At 46.1% G+C, this 25,968-nt stretch overlaps 1 protein-coding gene across 7 annotated transcripts in view; it reads right to left on the bottom strand.

Moving 5' to 3' along the window:
* Positions 1-25,968, bottom strand: part of LOC135899231 (mannan-binding lectin serine protease 1-like) — a 117,113-nt gene that overhangs the window by 21,828 nt on the left and 69,317 nt on the right. For all 7 annotated transcript variants that reach the window (XM_065428495.1, XM_065428497.1, XM_065428499.1 and 4 more), the window contains exons 4-11: positions 25,435-25,608; positions 24,409-24,615; positions 22,547-22,699; positions 15,472-15,622; positions 13,626-13,840; positions 8,994-9,281; positions 5,782-5,873; positions 1,719-1,958 (exon numbers count right to left, since the gene is read on the bottom strand). In XM_065428495.1, coding sequence (XP_065284567.1) covers positions 1,719-1,958; positions 5,782-5,873; positions 8,994-9,281; positions 13,626-13,840; positions 15,472-15,622; positions 22,547-22,699; positions 24,409-24,615; positions 25,435-25,608 — 1,520 coding nt within the window. The remainder of the gene's footprint in view (positions 1-1,718; positions 1,959-5,781; positions 5,874-8,993; positions 9,282-13,625; positions 13,841-15,471; positions 15,623-22,546; positions 22,700-24,408; positions 24,616-25,434; positions 25,609-25,968) is intronic.

Raw genomic sequence — 25,968 nt, 5'->3', positions numbered from 1 at the left:
CATGCAATCATATGCCTCTATAAGCGGTACGAACACCGCTTGAAATTAAACGCCACCGTGCCATGCCTGGGAGCAGCTCGTGCGTAAGTTTCGACGTCACATTGGCGCAGGTTGGCAGGGACCTTGCCAAAAGGCGGGAAAAGCCTATTGACCTCCCCGTTCTCCGATGTCCGGTGCGTAGCCGTCTATGTTTGCGTAGCGCGACTCGATTTCACCGATGCCTTAGCGTGCCAACTTTGATTTCCCGTCCTCATGCAACAATACTAGCGCTACCGCGTGCACGAAGGAAGCGCCAATTATGCAGCGATAGGCTGGCCATACCTTAAGTAGAAGTGAACGCTAAGTAGCGTGGACGAGGTCCAAGATGCCTTTACTTTTGACCCTTTATTCAATAAACACTCAATTGTTAGTCGTCGCCAGCCTTGTGTATATTTCTTCCTGTAGTATCTGCGTCCAACACGATCTTGTTTGGGCATGGTCACGTTAGTTGTCTATATAAAGCCGCTATGTACTAAGACCTTCTTCAGACCCTTGACATTAGGTTTTTCTTTATACCTTGCGGTTCTTCATGTCGATTGCGTAACGGCTTGACAGCAAAATTTATCTTAGAAGCCAACCAACTGAACCGCAGAAAACTAGACTAGAAGTGAAGCAAGGAAAGCCGAGCAAGGCACGGTTCTGTAGCAAAAAAGCACACATTCTTTATTGTTTTGCTTTTATAGCAGTTGAGAATTTTTTAGATGTACAGAAATTTGTAAAGCCGGCTATTTAAAATAGAACATTTCTAGTCATTCACATACATCAATCAAGGAGGCGGACATTACTTGCCCGAGAAATAGAAACACAGATGTACCTAATTAACAAAAGAGTCACTTATTAACTTAATTAAACACTCTACAGCGCTTATTAACTTACGATCTGTAGCCGGTGAATTCACAAGGCGCATCCACTCTAATTAATTTCCAGGATAACGCCAGTTTTGAGATATTCAGTGCCAAATAATGCGATAAGATAGATGCGGCCTACCAGTTACTTCTGCCCTTCAACGTCTAAAATAGCGTTTTGTTGAAAAAGCAAATGGAAAGCAGTGCATTTCTACCGCTACTTTGATGACGCATATCTAGGAACCCATGCCATCCTCAAACTTCGTTCCAACTTTGCAAGCTCACCGGCTACAGTTCGTAAATTTCAATAGGCAAGGTCAAGTAAATAATTAAAACGTTGATGATTGAATTTTGTCAATTAGTTTATCATTTGTGACCATTTGTCGTGTAAGTAATATCTGCCTCGTTGAATAAATCGGCTCAAGGGCTAAAACTGTGCTTACCGCCTCAGGCGATTTTAAAAATTCTGTAAAATTAGGAAATGATCACCTCGTGCAAGCCCACTGCGATTCTTCTTTACGGGATACAATAGCCTTTCCGCATATATAGACGAAGGTAACAACCAATGTCCGGCGTTAACATCACAAAGCGGCATTCTTTCGTCAGATAGCTTCTTTCTTAATAAAAACAAGAGGAAAGAAAAGAAATACCAATAGGCACCTTCTCGGCATTGAAGAATGGTACGTTGGCACGATTCCCATAATGGAATGAGCAAAGTAAGCAGACAAGTGTGCTAGGGCTGTCTGAAATCTTTGTTACTTCTTTTGCGATGCGGATTCACTTCTGAATATCGTAAGTGTGGCCCTGAAACGCACTGATGCGTGGTCTACTCACCAGGGCGATGTCGCTGTCGACGGTGACCAAGCGGTAGTTCGGGTGTATGCGGATGTCTCGAACGTCGGTGACCAGCTCCTCTTTCTCCTCCTGGTCCACGTACAGCTTGCCGAGTGCCACCTCGATCTGGGCTGTTCGCGTGCGCAGGTTCTCGACGCAGTGGGCCGCCGTCAGCACGTACCGCTCGCTCACCAGGCTGCCGCTGCAGAAGGCGTCGCCGCTGCGGTACCGCAGGAGAGCCTGCACCCACACCACGGCGGTACTTTTTTCAAAGCGTGCGCTAGAAGACACTTTCCTGCGTACGGCACTACACTTGTCGTGGTGGTGGAAGGTATAATGAAGTTTTGCGCGCCCAATTACCGAAAGACATTCGAGAAAGCCCCGTCGCTTTGACACAACATTCGCGAAAGTATTCGTTTTACAAGAGATAGACAAATAAAGAGGGCAAGGGGGGGGGCGAAAAAGCTGTACATTTTACAAAGTAATCATGCCTTGTATGAAGCCAAGCAAGAGCCACGCATGTGTTCCTCCCCTCCGTAAGTTCGGTGAAAAGATGGAAAAAATAACGACGCAGTATAGGCTCACGCAATTACGCAGCCTCGCGACCATTTTAAATCATTTGAGCATTGGTTACGCTCACCAACATTTTCAACGCTGCCTCAAACTTAAGCGATTTCGAGCGATTTTAATGGAATGTAAACAGTACACTGGCGTCAAGGATCAAGCGAATGTCAACAACAATGGCAATACCATTAAGCTCCACTGATGAACAAATCGTCACCTGTGAACAAACTTTATTCACGCTATAGATTCAGTATGTGAAGAACGAACGGTCTAGACAAGTCACTTTCGAAAAGCAAGATACCTGGCGCTAGAAGTTCGAGACCTCCAACAGTGGCACATCTTCTAGAACTGATGTGAAATGTATAGTGGTCCAGTGAACCAGAAAATGCGCATGAAAAAAAAAAAGGATGCTTTACTCGAAATTTTATGTTTTCTCAAGAGGATTGTGCTGTCACACACGGATGAAACGAAGTAAACAGATCTACGATTGACAAATCTCAGATTGTGTCAAGAAGTACTGAGGTCATAGCCGACGTGCGCGATTTCACTTTTGAACGAGGCCAGTAATGGGACTGAGAGCAGAAATTTCATACGCGCAAGACGTATTAACCAAGAACAGTGCAATATACATGAGAAAAAGAAGAAAAAGAAGCATTCAAAGGCTCTAAATAAAAAAAAAACTTATCTCGCAGGATCGCTTATTTTCTGAGGTTTTTACCGGCTGGTTGAAACGGAAGTGCAAGTACCCCTCCACAAGGAGAACAACAGCCGAGGTAAACTGGCAAGAAGTAGACAACTCCGTTAAAGTTACCTCTGCTGAAAAAAAAATCCCTCTTCTAGCAGCCCTTGACTCTTATGCGCGACACGCTGTCTCCCATTGCGTTGCGTTGGCAATTTCGGATCGAAACCAGGTGCGTGCGGTTTTAGATCCGCAAACCATGACGATCAGCTCTAAAACTGTGCGTTTGCGCTCGAGGAATCCGTGACACTTTTAGCCACTGCTAAATGGATGTTTGTTCGGAGGCTTCCGAAACACTTCTTTCCTACTGCTCATTTATAAAATTGCCAAGTTTCGATGATGAGTCAAAGTAAAACAAAATAATAAGAACATAAAGCGGAGGACGAAAAACCACGCTTAAAGAGAAGGTAAAAGAAACACACATTAAAATGCCAAGCAAGTGCAGCTGCACGAACTTACTCGGTGTGTCACGCGTACAAAAAAATGACGTTCATTGCGCGTAATGCCCTTCTTGTAATGTATGGAGAAGGGCGAGCTCCAAGAAAACTCCTAAAGAAATCGACCTGTTCCTAAGCACTCCTACCCTGGAAGTACTGCTGGCCATCGAGCGGTAAAGCGAGGCACGAAAGGTACCCTCATCTCGCTCACCACAAAGACGTGACACGGATGCAGCTAATCTTCTTCACGGTTGTTGTGATAAAGAAAACGAAGTAGTGCCCGCGAGAAGGGAGCGCTCGAGGGAACATTAAAGAGGATGGTGTTCATCGGCAAGCATGTGCCGCATTGTTCCTCTGTGAACTCCGACATACAACAGCTGCGCGATGCGTTAATATCGGTGTCCGCACCCATTATCTTCCTTGCACATGCATCCATTTTGTTTGTCTATGTTTAGCTGCGAGGTGGCAGAGGGAGTTGCGGATTCCTTAGTCCATTCCAAGCGATTCCAAGCGATTTCCTTAGTCCTCCGCTATAGCCCACGAAACCCTGAAACACTTGTTCTAGGTCGACGTTTTACGTGACCTGTCTTGCGTACGGGTCGCACATAACAGAAACTCTCGCAGAAGGATTAAACACTGGTGCTCCACTCTTGTAGACAAGAGCAACTGAACTGGCATTATGACGGACAGCTGCTACTTTCAAACACTACGATTTCTTCCCGTTTTCGAAACGCTGCATTTGAGCTGCGAATATTGCGCAGTAGATAAATATTCTCTAGATTTGAGGAACATATTACAAATACGAAAGAATTTAAGACAGTGCGTATGTTTAGAGCTTCCCTGACCATGAAATTTTTCGTTATAAACAAAAATAAAATGCGGGAGAGTGCCGTTTGTAATCCGCCTATGAAAGGCCGTTCTAAATTTGTACGTGCGGCATTTGAGCCTATAGATAAAGTGCGGACAAATATCGACACTTACTTCGAAAAGAAATATCCGTGCGCCCAACCGTCGTCAAAGTATACGGGGGCAGCAAAAGACGAATGAAGTCGCTAGCATTAACGTCCGCAGTATTCTAAACTACGAAGGGTCAAATTCCTCCCGTTATTTTTTCGGATTCCTGTATGTATTTGCCTGTGAGTCGCATACGTGACTGTGTGATGACGCGTTTTAGTGGAGTCGTTCTGCTGATATGTAAGAGTATTGGCTCAGTGCGGTTTTTTATTTAGTTCGCAATATGCGTGACTTTCGCATTACGCCAGCACTGAGTTCAACGAAACCTGAAATGAAGTAATGTTCTCCCGTGTCGGGTGTGGTCCCACCACACTAGTGGGGCGAGATAAAATGTGTTTCTTTTTTTCTTTTTTTCTTTTTTTTTGATGCGCTAGAAGCCTAATAAAAGTCAGATTGCAGTGCGTTGACATTTGCAAGGCCAAGCTGGGGGTAACGAAACGTGCGCGTCGAACATTGCGCCATAGGTACCGTAGCCATGACTTCAACTGCAAAGCTCTTCAGATCCGCGACCCGAAAATGTGGCCGCCCCAAAACAAGAAACGAAGAAAAAGATCGGTGCCGTAGGCCAAGACGAGTATAATGGCCGGACGACAAATGCACACGAAGCGCAGCGCAAGCTAACCTTAGTGCGTAGCAGATACTTTTTTCTCCCAAGTCGTGAGCAATAAATCGATTGCGACGTTGGAGGAAACGGAGCTTGCTGGGCGTTCCGCTGGCCGCTAGTGAGTCGATCCTTATAAATGGGCAGGACCGCGAAATACTGGAATGCCCGTCTCTGCTATAACACGCACACACAAATACCCGATCACGTATACAGAATACCACCACGCGCAAACGCTCACGACCAAGAACACTCTTTCTGAAGGGATTCGCGCGATCGGCGTTCGCACGCCTGCTCACGCACTGTCAGAGCAAAAACATCACCGACGGAACGGCCCGGGAGGTCAAGAAAGAAAGCCGGCGTGTTTACCATTCCAGCGGCCGCATTTAATCACGCTTCGGAAATTCCTGGAAAAAATCAGGAGGGAGGAGGTTGCGAAACGGGCCGGCCAGCCGTTTTTTCCTGGCCGGTCGCGTCGCCGAAGGGGTTGCGAGGTGCCCGATGCCGCCACGGATATCGAGGAGGCAATTTTGTTTCTATCGCATTTTTTTTTCTTCTTCTCTCTCTCTCGTTATGGTGGGCCCGCCAAGACGAAGGGGTATATCCAGCCCGCCGGTTTGGTGCCAGCGGGTGCGGCGCTGGCGTCGCCTGGAAATTGGCGGCGAGGGCGACAGCGAGAAGAGATAAAAAGGGGAGGCCGCCGGGTACCTGCCAGGGATGGGCTCCCTTGGGCGCATCGTGGCCGCCGGAGATCCTCTCGGCGGGCGCGTTCGCCTTGTCCAAGTCCACACGGCCGCAAACTGCAAGAGACGAGAGGATGTGCGTCGGTCGGTTATCCGATAGTGATTGGGACGTAGTCACGTTAGGCAAGATTCTTTTACGCTAGTATTGCTATGACGGTCCAGGAGCTGGGAGGACGAGGTATACGGTGCTACCATGAGAAGGCTTCAATTGATGCCACACTGTTAGTTGTTCCTTTATCTCAAACCAGCTCGGTCGAGTGGTTGCACAAGAATGATGAACGTTTTTACAACTTCTTGACGAGCTGGTGTGCCACCATGTTAGTGTTGCGTTGCATAGATGTGAGAAGCAGTCCGCAACGACACCTGGACGAGGGGTACCTGGGTTCGGGTACCCAGGTACCCAAACCAGGTACGTTTGGGTTCACGCTATGGTGTTTTGTTCTCTGACTGTCATTGGAGAATATTTTGAGCCTTTTTGCAGCGCTGATTATGTGATGTTTTTCTCTGTGCACGCAGATGCGCAGAGTACTTCGTCGTATCGTGGATTACTGGCGGAGCTGTGCAACCGAAGAATTCTATATGTTTAAGCCATGTATTAGGGAAGACGCTGTGAAGGGTTAGTTTACGTGAATAGAGAGCGCCTTTGCGCTGTTACGCGCACTTGCAGGTGGGTACTGGCCTGAGAACGAGAAAATAAGGCACAGCTTTGTCAGTGCAGAATCTATGAAGTGTGGACTTCGTACCTGCCTACCGCGGTCACAACTGCTTTCTTTTTCATCTGCGTCATAATGTGCGACTCTTTCTTGCAAGTTTTCGTGGGATGGGCCTGGACTGACTTGTACATAAGATGCGGTCCTCAAGTGCATAGCAATGAAACTTGGAAACGTTTTACAGATAGACCCGCATGTCCTTGCGCAAGCATCGGACACGAATGCAGCTACCGCTACCACTTTGTTGTCATGTTTTCTGTGAAGCGATGTGGTAGGTAATCGAGCACAGTTTTCACTTAAAATCACGAACTAATCGTGATTCGTCATGATCACAGCTCAACAAACGCGCCATAATTATGGACCGGAAACGAGTCTTAGCAGCATGTGCAAGTGTATAAATACGTTTTCAGTTAGACACGTATGACTTGTGGCCGGATCGCTAACAGTATAAGGCCAATGGCAGAATTGTGCTGATTGTCATGCTTATATAATCTTTAGGCTAACGCCACACATGATGACGCAGCTTCCATGTAGAGTATATAAAGTAAGCGGTCACCGCGATATGTATTATGGTGCCGTTTGTCTATAGAACATGTCAGGAGCTTAAAACAACAAACAACCATCGATAGAACACACTTCTACATGACTGACCGCGACGTCATATAAAAGCTAAAAATGTTTATAGAGGGCTCCTCACGCCATGTCTTATTTCGTGCTTTGGACACTTCGCGCTTAGTATACGCTGGGATTTCATGGCCATTTCCCAATACTCAAAGTAGAATGCTAGTTTTTTTGTGAAACAAGAACGCTCTACAATTAAAAAGCTTAGAAACGTCCTCATGATGTGTACTGTGTCAGTGCTGTCTTGCTGATAAGTGAATCGCTCAATTATGCCCTAGCCTAATCATCGCTAGATTTTTAGTACGCCTGCACGCCGGTGGAGCCGAAGAAATGGGAATATTGTGCTACATCTTAAGGTATCGCGCTGCCAGCTCTGTCTCTCACGCTTATGAAACCATGATTTCTGCATGGCAATAATGCTTATAATTGCTCGATGTGCTGACTGTGCAAACTGCCAATAAAAATTATCCTGCGAAAGTTTATATCATATTTCCCTCTATTATGAAAGCCTACACGAACTCATCGAGTCTCGACCCCAAAATAACGGAACGCACTCGGCACATCCTCATAAGGCACTAAAATGTTTGGTGTTTGACAACTGTAGAGGATTGCTTTTCGACTTAGAAACAAGCTTCCTCTACGAGCGCTTACAGAAATGGCAAATTGCCTTTCATCACTGTTCTATGCAAATAGAATATTGTGTTCAACCGGTTATTTATCTATCATGCATTTTCGAAATAAAACGACCCAATAAAAAACAAAAACAGCACAAAGTTCCCAAATGCACTTGCATGCAATGGCTATCGCTTCGTTCATGAATAAATTATCACTTCTGAACCGCGCGTTACAAGATTTGAAAGTGAACACAAAAGTATTTCCATGACCAAATAGCTATCCGAATACGATGCGATGAGATTTAGACATTTCAAAATGTTGCATAATTTTGAGAACCTCACAATGTCGTGCAGTGTAAGTATTTAATTATTTCACAAACGTCAAAGTGAACGTGCTAGTGCTCACCCGGCTGCATTAACTAAGTTGGAACACGCGAAATGTAGCGACAGCTGTACAGCACGTTGCTATCAAAGGCTCTTTGGTTGATACGGTAATTCTGCTGTCAAGACCTAACAAAAAATCTTGCCTCAAAGTTAAAGCATGCTCGTTTAGTACGCAGTCACCTGATTTGATATGGTAAAGCAAACAAAAAAAAATTATCCCGAATGCCGCTGACACAACCAGATTGACACATGTCAAGCCAAATACCCGTAAGTGTGCAGCTACAGCGTCGGCGCACCAAATTACACATGAAAGACTAGCGTAATGTCGACGTTATATTCACGATTCGAGTTAAAAGGAACATTCCCGAAACCGATCAGCGAACACAATAATAAGAACGCGTGCGCTCGATTCTTTGGTCAGAAACATCTAATACCCGACATGTGATCTTACTCATCAGCTATTTCAATAGCCTCCCTGCCTTTTCTTTGCCTCTCTCTCTCTCTCTCTCTCTCAAAACTACAGGCTCCCGCCAATAGTCAACAATAACGTAACAGGCGCGAGGCAAGCGAAGGCGAGTTAGGACCCCGCCTTGCAAGACTTTTATCGCTCACGTGCGCTAACGCGCTGCCACAGACCAAGCTTTCGCGCTCAGGCTGAAGTTTAGCACTCGCGCCACTGGAAATTTGCTGTTTATTTTCGCCGCGAGAGCGGCGTTTATATTGGTCATAAGTAACAGTCTCAGTAACGTGATGATGGCTGAGGGGTGGGATAAGGCTTTATTTTTCTGGCAGTTTCTGGCGCAAAGGGGCGCTGTGGTTCGCGGACGGCGGCAGGCTGAAGTGCTGACCTTCTTGCAGGCGCGACTTGGGCATCACGGCCACGGCGGCGGAGAAGGAGCGCGAGCAGTTCTTGGCCACGTCGGTGGCCACGCACGCGTACACGCCGCTGTCCTCGGGCCGCGAGTCGTTGATGGTCAGGAAGCCGATGGGCAGGATGGTCACGCGATCCACCCCGGTCCGGAGCTGGGCCCCGTTGCGCGTCCAGTGGGTGGCCACGTGCGCCCCGCTCGTCTCGCACGGCAGGATCACCGTCTCGCCGCGGGTGAAGCTCGTGTCCTGGGGCACCTTGCGTTGCACTGCGCGGGAGACACGTGGCACGAAACAGAGGGCGCTCAAAGCCGTGGTCTCGCGAGAAATAGCGTGCGCAACCAACATTCACACCATCAGTCGAGCAAACGCTTCCAAAGTATTGGGCTCTTTAGGTGTAATTATTGGAATGTGGAAAAAGTCTTTCTACAGAGGCAGGAGGGGGTTTTCAGGCGCACCAGTACAACACACAGAGAAAATGACTCAATAATTAACAGTGTCAGCGGTGGGCTGTACGGCGGTCTCTGTGATGCGCATCATGTGACAGCGCTTACCAACAAGGCAACGAAAAAAGAAATGGCAGAATATAGTAGGCCTGACCACGAATTTCTTTCATAAGGTCCCGTTCCGGCAAATATCACCATGCAGAACGCACTGGAAAGTGCAATGTCTCGATATGATCTATGTACATCGGGACAGGAAGAAGCTTGTACTATAAACTGCTTATTGTATTTCTTTTTAATGCTTACAGGCGCGCTATAACATAAAGCTACTCCAAACTCTTCTGTTTAAATTCTGCGTTCAGCCCTCCACCATTGGTCATAAACAATTTTGGGCCACTCCCACTTCGCCTGTCTGTCATGCGACGTCACGAAAACGCGATAGCTCCAAATCTGACATGACCTGTACACACTGACTATGTATTATTCGACTGAACAAAAAGAAAATATTTCTGACTCGACGCCTTTTCGCCATTCACTCGCTGCTATAGGTCAAGACGTTTCAAGCTGCACTTACCTCACCTGCCTGTCACTCGACGTCACAAAACTGCGAAAACTCATTGCATCAAAGTGACGTGTACGGGTTAAAGAGGTATTAATATTGCGAACGAAGCATGATTTGTTTTTTTCTGAATAGCCGGTGACTTCCCCGTGCCGAAAGGAATAGAAGATGGCTGCCGCCGATCGCTCTGGCACTGGCTACTCGCACATACTGGAGACTATGGGTTTATTTGCGTATAGCAAAAGCTTTTTGCATGGTCGTATAACGTTATCGAGCCCTCTCGGCACGTATACGACATCGCTCTGTCAACTGATATTTGCTGAGGATTCATTTTAGCGGTATTCCTAACCATCCGTTGCAGGCCGCCGCGATATTCGACTAGCCAACGCAAGCTAAGTAAGAGGAAGCGGACCAATCGCAGACATCGGCACCAAGCTCTTCATCCGGTTATCCATTTTCAGTGCGCTCGCTCGCCCTCATCGAAACCCTCTCCACTTAAGCTGGCTTCTCGCCTATTGTCAGCCGATTAGATAAGAAAAAGCGCTCAATGTAGGCAATGTTATTCGTTTTCAAAGCAAACAAAAGTGACCTCCTATAAACGAGGAGAGCATTTGATTGGGCTGTTCAGGCAACGCTGCGGGTCACCGCACGAGCTTGCGTCGGCAGTTACGTAAATTTGACGTCACAAGATTGGAATAAATACATATTGGAATAGTTTTACGTTATAGGGCCCCAGATGGCGAAAGGTGAAATTTCCTCAAGTACCAGTGACCAAACTTGGGCTCCTATTCGCAAAAATTTGTCGCCTAGAATATTTCGTGAGAGCAATTCTGGCCAATTTTAAAGCTTCATATATTAGTTGAAGCGACAGGTCAATAACGAAGAGGACTTACGAACAAAAGATCTGTGAATTCAGTTTCAGTAGCTTGAGCAGTTAAGAATTTTTTATATCTGCACATCTGACACCTACAGAACCAACGGTTGCATGCGTTATCATTGCCTCAGTCTGCTCGTAATGAGTAAATTCCTGAGCATTCTGAATTACAGAAATCCATTCCGTTTGCGTCATTGGCATTTCCGCTTTGTCTACTACAGATCACTGCGCAACATCACACGTAGAAAGAGTGCATTAAATTTCTTTTTTGCATCATTTCTCAGAGCTGTTAGGAACCACCCGGTATATCTTCGAATTTTACCACATGTTATTGAAGAATCGCAACTACCTTCCCGGCGCGCTATGCTTGGCGGATTAACGGATGTTGACGCCTGCCTAGATAAAGAGCGAGCTATACGCAACGCACTTCCGAAGACGCGACTGCAGCACGGGCAAACCAAAGCCGGAAGCAACAATTCCCTGTAGGTTGAATTTACTGTCAGGAAAAACATGTGATGAGCGCGATTAAACCGAAAAGTTGTTCGGCAGTTAGCGGTGGCTAACGTTAAATTCGATGACTACAGTTTTATGTGCGCCAATTACATGTTGCATTATAAAGCATGATCATAGAGAGACAAATAGAAAAAGCAGGGAAGTTAACCAGATTGCACCTGGTTTGCTACCCTACACTATGGGAAGAGGGATGTAGAAGAAAGGAAAGAAAGAATAAGAGACTGAGTGATGTTCTCCCCCGTACAACGGCGCTCACGATGCAAATAAGGATGGTGGCACGATTGAGCAATGTTCTCGTGGTTTTCTGTGGCAGTCACACACTGGAGTTCGTGGTCCCATAACATTTCTGTGAAGCCTCCGTCGTCTAATGGTTTTAAAACTGCGCGCAACGCTTAAAGCATGACCACAACTTGCAAGAAACAAATGGCAATTATAATCGGCTTTCATCTGATAGAAATTTGCGGTGACCGCAATGAAAAAGTGCATTATAGCGTTCGGTCATGTTATTCCACCTGTTGTCACCACCGGTCATCTTTCTCCGCCTTGCAACGATATTATGTCTCGCCGATATCCAACTTCTTTGACTAAAGAGATGGTAACCATAGGTCTCAATGGCGGATACTCAATATTATTCATTCAGGTTTTCTTCAAATCCTTGGTACTCCCGCAAGTGCTTTCACGCGCTCTGCCAAATGTAGCAAAAACTGTACAACTCGTCAGGCATGGCAATGGAAAGACGATTATACTTGCCCAAGGTATCGTATCCAATACGGCCGTTCACTGCTGACATATGCAGCTCACATTGCCTCTCGCGACATTCATTTGTGCTTTTCAACAATGTTGCCAGACAACCGCATGCTTAGTAGTAACGTCAAAGATATGTTAGTGCTTCCACTTGAGCAAGCGCTATCTTTGTCTGCTTTTCAATTGATATTCTTATGTCAAGTGCCGCTGTTACATATAGGATTACAAACATTATATATTCAAACCCTAACCCTAAGCGTGTGCTCATAATTGCTTGCGATTCGTCTTTAGCTGTGGTAGACATTATAACGCTATTCCAAGCATCCAGCTTGCATCGTTAAAATATATACAAGTTATGGCACTAGGCACACTGTTCCAGAAGTTCGAGCTTCTTATTCACTTCATTTACACTGCAGGATGTAACGTTAAAGAACGCGTATGTCCATACGTTCGTTGGATTAGGTAGCACCACGGCCATCAGGTCAGATTTCTCAAGTTGCAACCAATGCGAAATGTTAACAAGCATGCTAATTATATCGTAGTGTATTCAACTGGTACCCACAAGCATATCGGTGTGCGCTGGCACCGGATTGCGTGCCTACTCCCCTCCTTTTTTCTAACCTTGAGTTACTGAATGCCTTTCATACCTTCACAGAAGAGCAATTGTACTCGAAGTATTAACTGGACTGGAAAACTTTATTATGGTCCTGCAGAACCGTAATAAAGATTTCCAGTCCAGTATTAAAAGACAAATGCAAACAGAACTACCAAGAATATTGACATCATCATGTTATTAAAGAGTTTGAACCAAGAAGCTTTTGTCTCTAGAAGGGGCTTCAGTGTGTTTAACAGAACATATCATTCCAGCAGTTACCGTAACACTACCGTCTGCTGCGTTTCCGCGGCTAATGTTGTCATGGTGAAATGTTACGCACTTACGGAAGATTCAGTATGACGGCTAATACCGGTGCGGAAATTGCACGGCATCTAATCAAGGAGGAGCGCTTGACGAAAACTCTTTTGTCCCTTCAATTCAACAAGCTAGACTTCAGTGTTATAGGGAAATGTTTACTTCATGGTTTAACCAGATGCGAAGATAACCAGCAACTTATCACGATAGTAATGTTAGGCACGCCGCAGCAACGGTCTTGTGATTGATCTTGACCACCTGCCGTTCTTTAAGACGCACCTAAATATAATTACCCGAGCGTTCCTTCATTTCGCCACCATCAAACAGCGGCTGACGCTGTCGCATCGAACCCGCGCCACCGTGCTCAGCAACGCAACGCCATAGTCACTAAGTACAGCAGCGGCTGCAGAAAACGATGAATGTCGTGAGATGGCAGAAGGCATTATTGGGCCAATTACTTTCCGCGTACTAAATATTTTACACGTTGAGAAATACAAAACGAAAAGCATCGCCGTCGCCACATTTGCAATCGGCGTTGACTCACTTAAATATATTGCAGGCAACGCTTACCGATTTCGCAGGGTGGCTTGACGATGGCCGGTCCAGCGTAGCTGATCTTGAAGTGGAGGTCACGCACTGCCGAGCCGCTGGACACGCGGCAGGTGTAGTTTCCGCGCAAGGACACGTCCATCTCGCGGACCCATAGCGTGTTGTTTCCCACAAGCAGCAGGCCCTCGAGGTTCGGGTCCTGGCTGAAGATGCGCAGTTGCTCTTCCTCTTTGAACCTGAACACGAAAGTGCGATGCGGACACTGTAAACAGGCTCCGCGAAATATCTCGCCCAACATGAATGCCTAGAATGCGTTGTGCCTTATTGTCACCTTTCCATGTAAAGGACTTCGCCAAATTGCGCCATATCTGCTCCTAAACAACCCCGCACTTTCTTTTTCTGAATACAGGTAAACGATCTCATCGCAATACGAAACGCAGTGATGACGTGAGGAGTTCTCAAGCTATATTTGTGCTATGATAGGCGTGTCCGAGCATAAGTTTGCTGTAAATTTCCACTGCTGCACTCCGAAAACTGCTAACAGTTATGTTTGCCTAATGGCACAGCTGAGTGCCTCATGCCTCAAATAAGTTCGCAAACGGTTAAAGCTGACCGAAAAAAGAAAGCCGCAGTGCACTCTAATCAATAGAATAGTTAAGTGCCAACCGCAAGGATGGTCGCCTCAACGACGATGCGATGAGCTCGGTGAAGACTTGATCACAAAGTTAGCTGGGCCCCCTTTGTCCAATAATATATGTTGCCTTTTACGATGCCACAATGAATGTAGCATTTAAGCACAAGGTATGTATGGACAGATTGGGAGCCGAAATTATATCCGATAACCACCCCGGTAATATAGGAAGCAGGAGCACGGCAGGTGGTTTTACTAGTATCATGCTATGAAATATGCGGTTCATTACAAGGAAAGTTGCAGGAAGGCACTTTTCCAGGAAATGTGCTGGAAGATGTACCGGATGGAATAATGCTGATGCGCCCAGTAAACCCCTTTCTGACGCCTCCTTCCCGTTTCCTGCCAGCGGAGGCTGAGTAGAGTACAATGAAACAATTGTCTTTAAAAAGAATGTGTTATATTGAAAAGTAAGAAGTAACACAGTTCACACCACGCGAAACATATTCTAAATCTAAGCCATTGACTAACATCTCTGCCACGTTTTGAGCGCCAGTAAATTGTACAGACTCAAAGTAGCATGAAAGTTCTTTAACAAATAAGAGCTCTCTCAGGCGCTCTAAGGTACTTTTGTGAGAACTAGGGATAGCCTTCACGGCAAACAGTGGGTAGACTTCTGGCTTCTGCTTTTTCAGGGCCACGAAAGTTGATCGTGACAATCGGGGCACATACGACAAAACTTCATGGCACACTTAAAACAGCTATACTGCTGTTAAATACTTAAAGAGAGAAGGCGAGGTAGCCACCACGTTAATTACTGGGTCAGCCAAAAAATGGCATATTTCAATCCCTGCTGTTACAGCCGCATCCTTGTGGAGGACGCGCGCTGCAAGAAAGCACGTGGAAGCTATATATAGTTCTGCGCCTGTGTTCGCAATTAATCTGTATCCCACCATTAATTCGCTGCTTGCAAACCAAGTGTCTCTTGCGGCCGTAAACACCGAGGTTTCGAGTGATTGCGACCTTGAGCTAAATGCGCATTGACATTTTTTTTTTTTCCACGTTAGATCTAGAAGTACGAAAAGATGAACAGAAATTGGACAGGAAAGGTGGGATTTCGAAGCCAATTCACTTCAACTTTCAACACGCGGAGTTCAAAAAAAAAAAAGACAGAGGCCACAGAATGCGTCAGCGCACAACTATACGTATGCGTGCCTGCTGTATCAGCGGCCAGCTCACCAGGTAGTCGAGGTGTATTGCGGGTGCGCCGGAACGCAGCGGAAGATGTGCGACTCTCGGTAGCGCAGTGAGGCGTCCCGCGGCGATTGGCGCACATCCAGAAGGTCCTCCTCGTCGTAGCCTCGGCTCTTGCCCGTCTGATCCTTGGGACCTGCGGGCATGTAGCTGGATCGATTCCTTGCGTATGTACAAGACTCTGTACAGCCGCTCCCTCCGACCCTATTTCGGCCATCTGACACTTCGGACGTCAAAACTTACCAGCCATGATGCAGAGGCCGTACTTCATCAATACCGGATGTGAACGTATTATTTATACGAGCGTTAGTACGCAGTACAACGCGCTGGTCGGCACAGCGATGTTGACCGTAAGTGCGGGGTATTTCTACCCCGAGAAACAAGTATTAAAATTGCTACGTTGAGACAGACAACACGACGAAGTGTCGCTGAGGTTGGCGTCTCTTAAAAAGAATATGCAAATGGCCGACGTCTTTTCGAAAATGCAACTGTCGAATAGATCCGTATCGCTAGCGATAATCATTCCTCTATCCGCAATAGAGCGCTTCTAGCATAAATACACCATAAATAAATATAATGTTCGATGGGGCTGTCTTCCAAAACTAGTTGCGGGGTATGTGGAAGTGGCGGACTTTGGATTTCATAACTACGCCACCGACCACAAAGATAATTTATCACGGGTCACAAGAAATACGAACAGGGCTTAGCAGTACAAGAAACCTGTCGCGGTATAAGAATGAATAGTTTATTATTACCCTATAATGCTTTCGTCAAAACTTTGCGAACCCTGTCTTATTTCATGTACACACAATATGGATTTTCAGTATGCATGCCAGGCATATATGGCTTGCATCACACCCATCGAATGGTATGGCACGCTGCGCTTGATATGTGTGATGCTACGTTCCTTCCATCTTTAACCCTTTCTGTGTTCTCTGCTAATGTTCACCGTTCTCTTTTTAAATTTTCTTTCTTTTTCTCCTGGGTTCATTTCTGTAGGCCCTTCGGTGGCTTACTTTTTTTAAAGGTCGTATTGTTCGTAAACACTAACAAAGGTAGTCTTCTCACGTATTTATTTCTTACGGAAAGGCATCGAGAATATTTGCATTCATTTGGGCGCTGAAATTCATTGTCACACTTTGTAAAATATTTACCTTGTAAACATTCACACCTTGTAAATTTTTCCTTGTAAAATGCTAGATAGCGATAATTTTGGCACGTGTTCTCTCAAAATTTACCGCGCGAGAACGATAGACAACTGTTTTGTTGTTGCCATGGGCAACAACAACCCGACTGCAATGGAAACTGCTCGGACAACATCGCGTGCAGTCGGGTGCGAAACTCATTTGACATTTCGCTTCCGCATTGATCGTTCTTTGCGCCCCATGGCACGGGAGGTGTTGTCAGGCCCGCCAATGTCTAGCAGCTTTTGCCTGAGAGCAATCGAGTACTATGCACGCAAGCTCACTGTAATGCAAAATTCCAGACGGCGGTGCGATCGCCGTCATGCTCCAGGACAGCTTGTGCGATGTCTCTCCAAATGCTGCGAGGTGTCTTTGAGACGCGCACGAGCATTCGTAAGGACGCGCTTTAGAGGCAGCAAGAAAAAACGAAGAAGGAACTCTTCCTTTTCCCCATTAAGCCCAATTGGCAATGGGGCATCGTGCCTGGACCCAGGAAATACTTGAGAAAGGCAAATACAAATGGCAGGGAGAACACGCACTATCAAAGCTTACCAGGAACTAAATTGAATCAAATGAAAGCAAAGACATAAATGTAATATAACAAGAAGCACATGTGTTTTTCAATGAAATGGGCCAGTTGGAAGAAAATAAATGTGGGCCGTGGTAACCTGGCGTCCTCTGGTTTTGTCAGCTAGGACAGAGGCCCTAGCTCAACAGCGTTCTTCCAATTCTTTGAGATTAATGTCAAGGTTCATCGTGCTTAGACTTCCACCCTCCTCAAGCTCTTCTCGCATTTATTCACGGTGTAAAGATGTGTTACTACGTTGGTATTTTTATGAGGTTGTTTCCTCTTGCCACATCATTGTTGTAATATCTAAAAGTGTAATTTGCTTGATTGTAAGATACCCCGCTTTCCCAGAAGTATTCAGTCAACCTTGCTTTCAGTAATGACAACCCATGACACGAACACAAATCTCGAACTTTCACCGCACCGGTTATCCGTTGTATGCATTGCATGAGCTGCAGCAATTCCGCCTATACACAACTAGACTATTAGTTTATCAGCTTTCTCGAATTTTACCTTCTATCCACTCGGTTGCCTATTAACGTTACACGTGCGAACCTTATTTGTGCTATGAACCACATCTCTTCGTACTCGTCCGTGTTAGCGTTGCTGTTTGTCACTCATGCATCTCTAAACATTTAAAGCAAATAGCTTTATTTGGTTTATCTGCCCGTATTCCTAGTAGACAGTGTTGGCGGGTCTTTCACCACGCATACACATGCGCCTGCACAAAGAGCACGTGCTCTGGCGCCACCGAGTTGCGGGGCGCGGTCGTCTCCGAACGCGAACTGGCTGGCGTGGTTGTAGTTCTCCACGCCGCAATTCACGCCGTTGAAGAGAACACTGATACAACTAATCGGCTTATGTGTCTAGCCACCTATTTATACTACCCGCAAGGATGCGCTGGTTAACGGCTCCGTTTTCTATTGAAATACGCAATGAAACAACAAAGTCTACCTAAATATCTGCGCTGCAAAAACTGCGCACATTCAAGCGCATCAATACTTTAACAAAGGGAACAGTTTTCTGGAAGCTTTCGGTGATTCGTTCACTTAATCATTGTGGATGGTTCCCGCACGCTTATCTTTTTTTAATCAGTTTTCGATTACAGAGCCTATAATTTTATAGTTGTGGAATGTTGTAAAGATATGCTTTTACACTCTGACACGTAGAATTTATCGGTGCTTTCTTGTTTTAAAACAGCATCATGATACGTGTGGTGCCATGCCAGGTACTCTCATGTTCCCTTCGTTCGTCTTTATACAGGAACATGCTTCGCCGCCTATTTATTACAGCAGTTGTTGTGCTCTTTAAAGAAACCGATACAACAGTACTGGTTATTCACGCCCAGCCTTGTCATTGCACGGAAACGGGTTAAACGAACATTCATGCCTGTCGCCGCCGAATCAAGGATACGCAGCCACCAAGGAAATATTGGCTCTTGGCTCGGTGCCTAAAGGTGTCATTATTTCCTGCGTCAGGCCCGACGCATTTTACTGCGCACGCAAGCACGCTTGCGACGCACAGAGTGCCGAGAGCGTCGTTAAAAACTGCGTAACCCGCGCAGACGGCCCTTTTGTGTTATTGTTTGTTTCATCGGCTGGTGATCAGGTGATAGGGTAGCATTTTTAATGGTGAAATCTACCTCGCAGAAAGGAACTAGTTACGCGTTATTTTTTTTTAAGACAGATTATACACGAAAACAACTGAACGCGTTCAATTATTCAGTGTCCACTCATAGTTGCGCCGCCTAGAAGCAATAGCCCCGAATCGCTTTGCGACTACAAGCTTACTCGCAATACGGTGACTTTGTTTCTAGTAAGCCTTTATTCGGCGTTTAATACGTTCGTTCAGGCCGCAGCTCAACATCTAGAAAAAGGAATGACATGCTACAGGAATCCAGCACAGCCAGACCAAACGCATCCCGTACGCCCTTCAAGCCTTCTCTCCCTGTTGTCAAGGGACTTGGAAGAGCGTGAAGGTCATAGTCAGGGTTGCCGTTGGTGGCTACTTTGCGCCAAATTGGCTACTTTTCGACCCCGTCTGGCGATGAAAATTTCACGTTGGCTCCTTGGCTACTTTCTGGCTACTTTGAACTTCTATTTTGGCGCATTCACTAGCCATTTTTTTTGCAATTGCATATACAATAGCAAGCAAGAACAAAGAAGAACAATTATTTTTAAAGCTTTGCTCTCCTCATGGCTGTTCCGGTCGCCTTGACGCGCGCGCGTCCTGTACGCATATACTCTCTCCGCCGGCGGTGCGCACATAGAGACCAACTAGCAGACGCGGGTGCGCAGACGCACGGACTCTGGGTGATGGGCGCACGTCGAAGCAAAGCCCGTGAGGACGTTGCGCGCCATCTGGAGAAAATAACGCTAATTCTAGCCCACGGCGAAGCAAAGGCCGCAAGGACGCTGCGCTCCATCTGGAGAAAATAACACTAATCTAGAGTACTTTCTCCGTTAGGGTCATGCATCCGAAACCATGCGTTTAGGTGCAGCCGTGTGCACGGCATGACACCAGAGAGGAACGAGCAGTACAGGTGAAATAACACTTGTGTACCCCAAGGCGACAAAGCTTCTGTTTTTGTGCCTTCGGCTTGCCGACACCGGCGTCTACCATGGGAAAAGACGCAAGAGCAAAGCGCACGTTTCGAGAAGAATGGAGAAAGGACAAGAAACTGAGCGGTAAGCAAAACGGAAACTATTCTTTAGGCGTTTAGTCGCATGCCGCTTAGTATCTAATATGCATATTACCATGCGTTACAGGATGGATTTCGTCACGTGACGGCGGAACGACTGCTCACTGCAAGTACTGCAATTGCAACATTCGACCCCACTACAGTGATCTGTTGAAGCACGCAGAAACCAAAAAGCACCGCGAGTGCGCAGTAATCCCAAGTTCGCAACAAAAACTGCCGCAGCTTCTTGCGTCTTCGAGTGGAACGTACTATGAAAAGGCTCGCCGAGAGTTAAGGATCGCCTTGTACACTGCAGTGCACACTTCCATAAATGCTGTCGACGAACTTGGTGAGATTCTGCATTCCGAATTCAATGATTTTGATCTGCACAGAACGAAGTGCACGGCTATAATTACGAATGTTCTCTTCCCGTACTTCACGGAAAACATGGACAAACAACTGAACGGCTCCAGCTATTCTCTAATGGTGGATGAATCAGCCGATGTATGCACGACAAAGCAACTTTGCATGGTTGTGCGGTTTCTGAGTTTAGAAGAAAACAGGATTGCAACCACCCTTCTTGATCTCGTAGAGCTGTCTGATGGAACGGCAGAAACGCTTCACGACACGGTATTGAAGACGTTGGACAAGCACGGCCTATCGATCAAGAACTGTCTCGGACTCTGCACCGATGGTGCAAATGCCATGTGCGGCAAACACAATTCTCTGTTCAGTCGTCTTAGTGAGGACAACAAAGACTTGATTCTGATCAAATGCTCTTGCCACAGCCTGGACCTTGTGGCATCCAAGTCGATGGAGGCGATTCCTTCTGCGGTTGAGCACTTAGTGCGAGAAACCTACAACTACTTTGCACACAGCAGCTGCCGGCAAGATGCTTATAAGAGTCTGTATGCCAGTATGACAGTGGAAGATGAAAGTGCAAATCCACCGCCCAAGATTCTGTCGCTTTCGCAGACGAGATGGCTTGCTATTGCAGACTCTATAGAAAGAATTTTGGCGCAGTACCAGTCTCTCGAAGAGTTTTTTGAGAAAGCAGAAGATCGCAGCTACAACGTGCGCATTTTACGAGAGATGTATCGAGACAGAAAAAATTATGTTTACCTCGTGTTTCTTGCCTCAGTTCTCCGTAACGTTAGGCGAGTGAACAAAATGTTCCAAACAAACACAACTGACCCACTGGTTGTCTTCCAAGAGCTAGAAAATTTGTATTTGGAAATTCTTAGGCGGATTTTGAATCCATCAGTTTTGAGGCACAACACAACGGCAAGTCTGCTGTCGCTAGACCTGGCAAAAATGAAGTCGATTTTCCTGCAACCAGAGGTAGGGGACCTAGGTGACGTCTTCACAGAGAAGATTTCACTAGTCCCTATTGAAGACCAACGGGCCGTGAGGGAGCGCTGTTTCCAATTCTTGAGGCAAATGGCGATGGGACTGCAGCAGCGACTTCCAAATGCCTCCTCTGCACTTCGAAGACTGTGTGCCATAAATCCCGATGGCATAGAAAGTGCTAAGAGCCGTGAATGCATAATGAAGCTACCGCTGCATTTTTTTGGATGTTCCTCAATCGAACTGGAGTCTGAAGTACGCCAGCTGCAGAGTGTTAGCGGTGCACTTGATCGCGCATCATGTTTGACTTTCTGGCACGCAGCGGCATCGTACAAGGACCCTTGCGGCGAATGCTCTTTTCAACACCTGGCGCAAGGAGCACTGAAAATTTTGACCCTTCCAATTTCTAACGCTGATGCAGAGCGCGTGTTCTCTTGCGTGAACTTGACGAAAACAGAGATCCGTAACAAAATGAAGCTGGACTTGCTCATGGCGATTCTGCGAATCAAATTTGGGCTACGACTTCAAGAAAAAACAGCATCATCGTTTGACGTTCCTGCTGAGTTGAATAGAATGTGCCAAAATTACGCCGGCATGAACACTATCTACTCTAGATAAACTACGCGGACTGAACTTTTATTTATTTGCAACGTACCTGATGCTTGAAGGCCAAGCAAGAGAACCAAATTTCCTTGCTCTTTATTTACTCTGTGTTCTTGTGTTGATTCAAAATGATATTATTTATTGCTCATTAATAAAAGTTGCTTATAATAATGGTACTTTTCTACTTGGCTACAAATTTGGCGCCAAGACCAGGTGGCGTGGCTACTTTTGGCTACTTTTAGCCTCAGTTCTGGCTCTTTTTGAAAAATTCCCAACGGCAACCCTGGTCATAGTAAAGACGTAACTATGTATACCTGTACATATTGCGAAACATTCTTTTCTAGCAGCTTGCAGAAAGCGGGAGGCACATTGATTGAGCCGTTCTCTTACGTGGGATGTATTGTAGAGAGAAGCCAGACGTTACCACTAATTGCAGATGTTACCGGTAATTGTTGCGCCTGAACGCCGCTCGTGACGTGAGCTAGGGGTTTGAAGCCAGATACATTACATCTATGAACAAGCGGAAATGCTAAAGGGTAAGCAGTAACTTCTCGTATGGGGGCACCACAGACTACGCAGGTTTCATTCAACGTCAACCCACACGGCTCACCATTCAAGAAGTTTCACGTTTACTAAACAGCGCTACGTAAACAAGACAATTGTTCTGCACCCGCTCACCAAGAGGCTTCTTGTGGACGCGGAACTCGGCCTTAAAGCCACGACCACTCAGGTACGAATCACTGTTGAAGAATAGGAACATCTCCCGGCCAGTTGAAGATACCGCCTCCGGCTCGCCCTGGGCTCCACAAAAGCGGCCCAGCAGGTAGGCGTCTGCGTCAGCAGCAAAAATGAATATAGGCAGGCGTGTCCCTTATGTCAGTCATTTCATATCATTACTTGAAAATTCACAAGGACACGCCCAAAAATTGGCCGTGGTAGGGAGGGAAAAAGCATGAAACTGGGGTGCATAGATTTCTCGACGAGAGTAGAAATCAGATAGCAGTATTGATTCAGTTCAACCAGGGATTGGTTGATAATGCAATCGCATTAAATGACGCAAAACAAGGCAGGGGCTGTGGCAATTGCAGTAGTGGTGAAGTCGGCGATAGCTTTTGCAAACTGCGTTACTTTGAACAGCGCCTAGAAGTTAGTGCATCAACTGTTTTCCATTCTGCGCCCGTCGGCATGCGGACGCCCCTGCCAGTAACTGAGTCGATGACATCGAGCTTAGCAGCAGAATACAGCAGCCACTATAGGTCAACCAGGAGTTCCTAGGCGGGTTAGAGTTTAAGCTCGCAGTAGTGCAATGCATGTTGATGCAAACGCCGACTTTGTTTGACACTCAGTATTACTCCTTATGTACTTATCGGGGTGATTTCGCTAGGTGGGATACATCATGGAATTTTCTCTAATTTTGTATACATTGTTAATTTCTGTAGGCCGGTAGCTCAGAACAGTCTCATTTCTTTGGCCTGACTCACTGGTTTCTACCTTCACGATGCTACGCTATGGTTTGACGTAATTCGTCGATGTCACGGAGTAGGCTTCTGTCTCTAAGTGGTAACTCATATGTAGGTCTACTGAGCTTCAACTGCAATTTTCTTTCGGTGGCTGACTGACGGTTCACATTATGAGCGACACTGCGATTGTCTTTTTTATTATTATTAAAGAATACTGAAGTAGCAACGCATGAAGATTGATAAACACCTTTGGTTATACAAATATAATAAACAAAATTGTAGTTTCCGGCTGGATTGACAGCGCGAAGTGTGGTGAGTAACAAAATTCGATTTAAAGTCTTAATAAAGCTGGCAAAAAAAATCGAATTAAATTGAGGGTTTTTACGTGCCAGAACCATGATTTGATTATGAAGCACGCCGTAGTGGGCACTCCGAAATAATTTGGACCCCCCAGGGGTTCTTTAATGTACACCTAAGTCTAAGTACACGTGCGTTTTCGCATTTCGCCCCCCCTCACTGAAATGCAGCGATCGTGGCAGGGATTCGATCCCGCGACCTCGTGCTCAACGGCCCAAAGTCATATCCACTAAGCAAACACGGCGTGGGCGAACTGAATACCAAGACAGAATGAAAGGGAGCCTTTGTACTTTGTGCAGCTTTTTTCTTCACTAGTTCTCAATTATGATGCACCCGAGCATCACAAACATCTATATCGTGATACTGTTACAATAGAAAACACAGGACTAAACAATATTTTGCACATTCGTACCAGTGAAAAACTTAAACAGTGAAGTTTTAATGAATTATTGGACGAAAGATTCAATTTCTTTTTAACATTGAGCATAGAAAGACAAGTGTTTCAAAGGCCCGAAACATTTAGGTCCCGATTTCTACGTTCGCTCCTGTTCTTTTCTTACCAGGGCTCAACGATCCGAGCTTAACACTTGTCTCGCGACATTTGTAATTTGTTTATTGTAGTGGCTAAATCACCCCAACTTTATAGCACCACGTTATTCAGCGTGAACACTGATTGAAACTGGTCCAGAATATGGCGCGCGCTTGACGAGGCTGGTGCCTCACCTTCATTTGAACCGTCTCGGACCTCTATCTTGTCGTAAGGGCAGTCCTTGTACGGGTCCAGTTGTATGTCGACGAAGTACAGTGTGATAATGTTCTGTGGTCCGGCATCCAGCGGCACACGGCACGATGAGTTTGGCGGGTACGCGTCCGGGTAGTTAGGGCTGCTGATGAAGCCACGGGAGTCCTCTGTCCACACCCGGCAGTTGCCTGCACGCCGAATTGATCTCCGGTCAAAATGTGAACGCTTTGTCACGCTATCTAAAAGAAGTGAACTACAGCACAAACGTTGTTATTGTTCCCCATCCGCAACATGCAATTTAAACTTGAATGGTCGGGTGCCACAGGCACGATCGAAACGACACTTCGGCGATCCAATTTTTTTTTCTCCTTTAGTACACATCCCTTCTAATGAAGCTCGCAAATTTTTTTCCCCAAACTCACAAAGCAGCTTTTAATACACAAGGATGGTTCCACTAACCATCGTCTAACTAATGCACATTCAACAGTAAAACGTAGTAGGCTCTCCAACATTACTTTTAATTTCTATTTTCGTTTGCTGTGTTACTTCTTCCAATTTCGCCTGACATTCAGATATTACTTTGGAAGATGTTACACCTTCAGCAAAATACCAAAATTATCATGACCATAAAGTAGCATAGACGATGGAGCCGAAAAGTAAAGGCGCCTTATTTTTCCACATAGTTCTTTCACTGCTAGCCTTGAACTTGACCAACAGGGCTAGTGGGAATTCGTTCCTTACGAAAAACAGGATGGAGAACAGTGGCAGGAAGAAATGGGACAAGAAAGAACAGCAGACAGAGAAGCACTTATTACGGTCCTTTGCAGGCCCGTCTCTCTCTGACGGCCTAGTGTCAATGGTGCGGTGCAGCCGTACACTAGGTCGGAGGAGGTGTAGCATTGGTGTGACAGGAACACACTAGACAACATCAAACGAAATCATTGAGCTCTCAGGTATCTAAGTGGTGGCAGGAAAGACTGTTGCGACGTGTACTTTGTGTTACTCACTGGGCTCGGCGTGCTGTTCCTCGAGCTCGTTGTAGCCGTGGTACCTGGCACGGAAACCCTGCAGGTTCACTATGTCGTCCGAGTGGAAATGCACTGCCATGGCGTTGCCCGTAGAGCGCAGCTCTAGCGAGCTTTTCTGGTTCTCTCGGCAGAAGCGACCGAGCGACGGGCTGTCTGCAAATGACAGTGAAAAAACAAACAGGTGCAAAAAAATTTGCGTTCAGAAGGGGCACTGCTCATTGGGTCACTCAATGGCAGTTAGGTCACTAGCGAAACCATTCGGCTGAACAGCGTTATTCTTCTGCAGGTCCATTTTTTTTACGTAACTGCCGGACATATAAAAAGGAAAAGCTGCAGTTGGCATGAAATGAGCGGCTGACTGTAACATCGGAGCACCTTGCAACTAGCTGCTTCAAGATGGATCAATATTCCTCCAAAAAAGCTTATTGTATATTCTTATTAGCCACACTTTTATGACACTGAAATTACCTACATTCTTGCTAGAACGTTATCCCGTTTTGGGAATTTTTCCGT

The sequence above is a fragment of the Dermacentor albipictus genome, chromosome 5 (genome assembly GCF_038994185.2).
Source record: "Dermacentor albipictus isolate Rhodes 1998 colony chromosome 5, USDA_Dalb.pri_finalv2, whole genome shotgun sequence".
NCBI classification, from domain to species: domain Eukaryota; kingdom Metazoa; phylum Arthropoda; class Arachnida; order Ixodida; family Ixodidae; genus Dermacentor; species Dermacentor albipictus.
The sequence above is the reverse complement of the archived record's forward strand: the minus strand, read 5'-3'. Positions and strand labels throughout refer to the sequence as shown.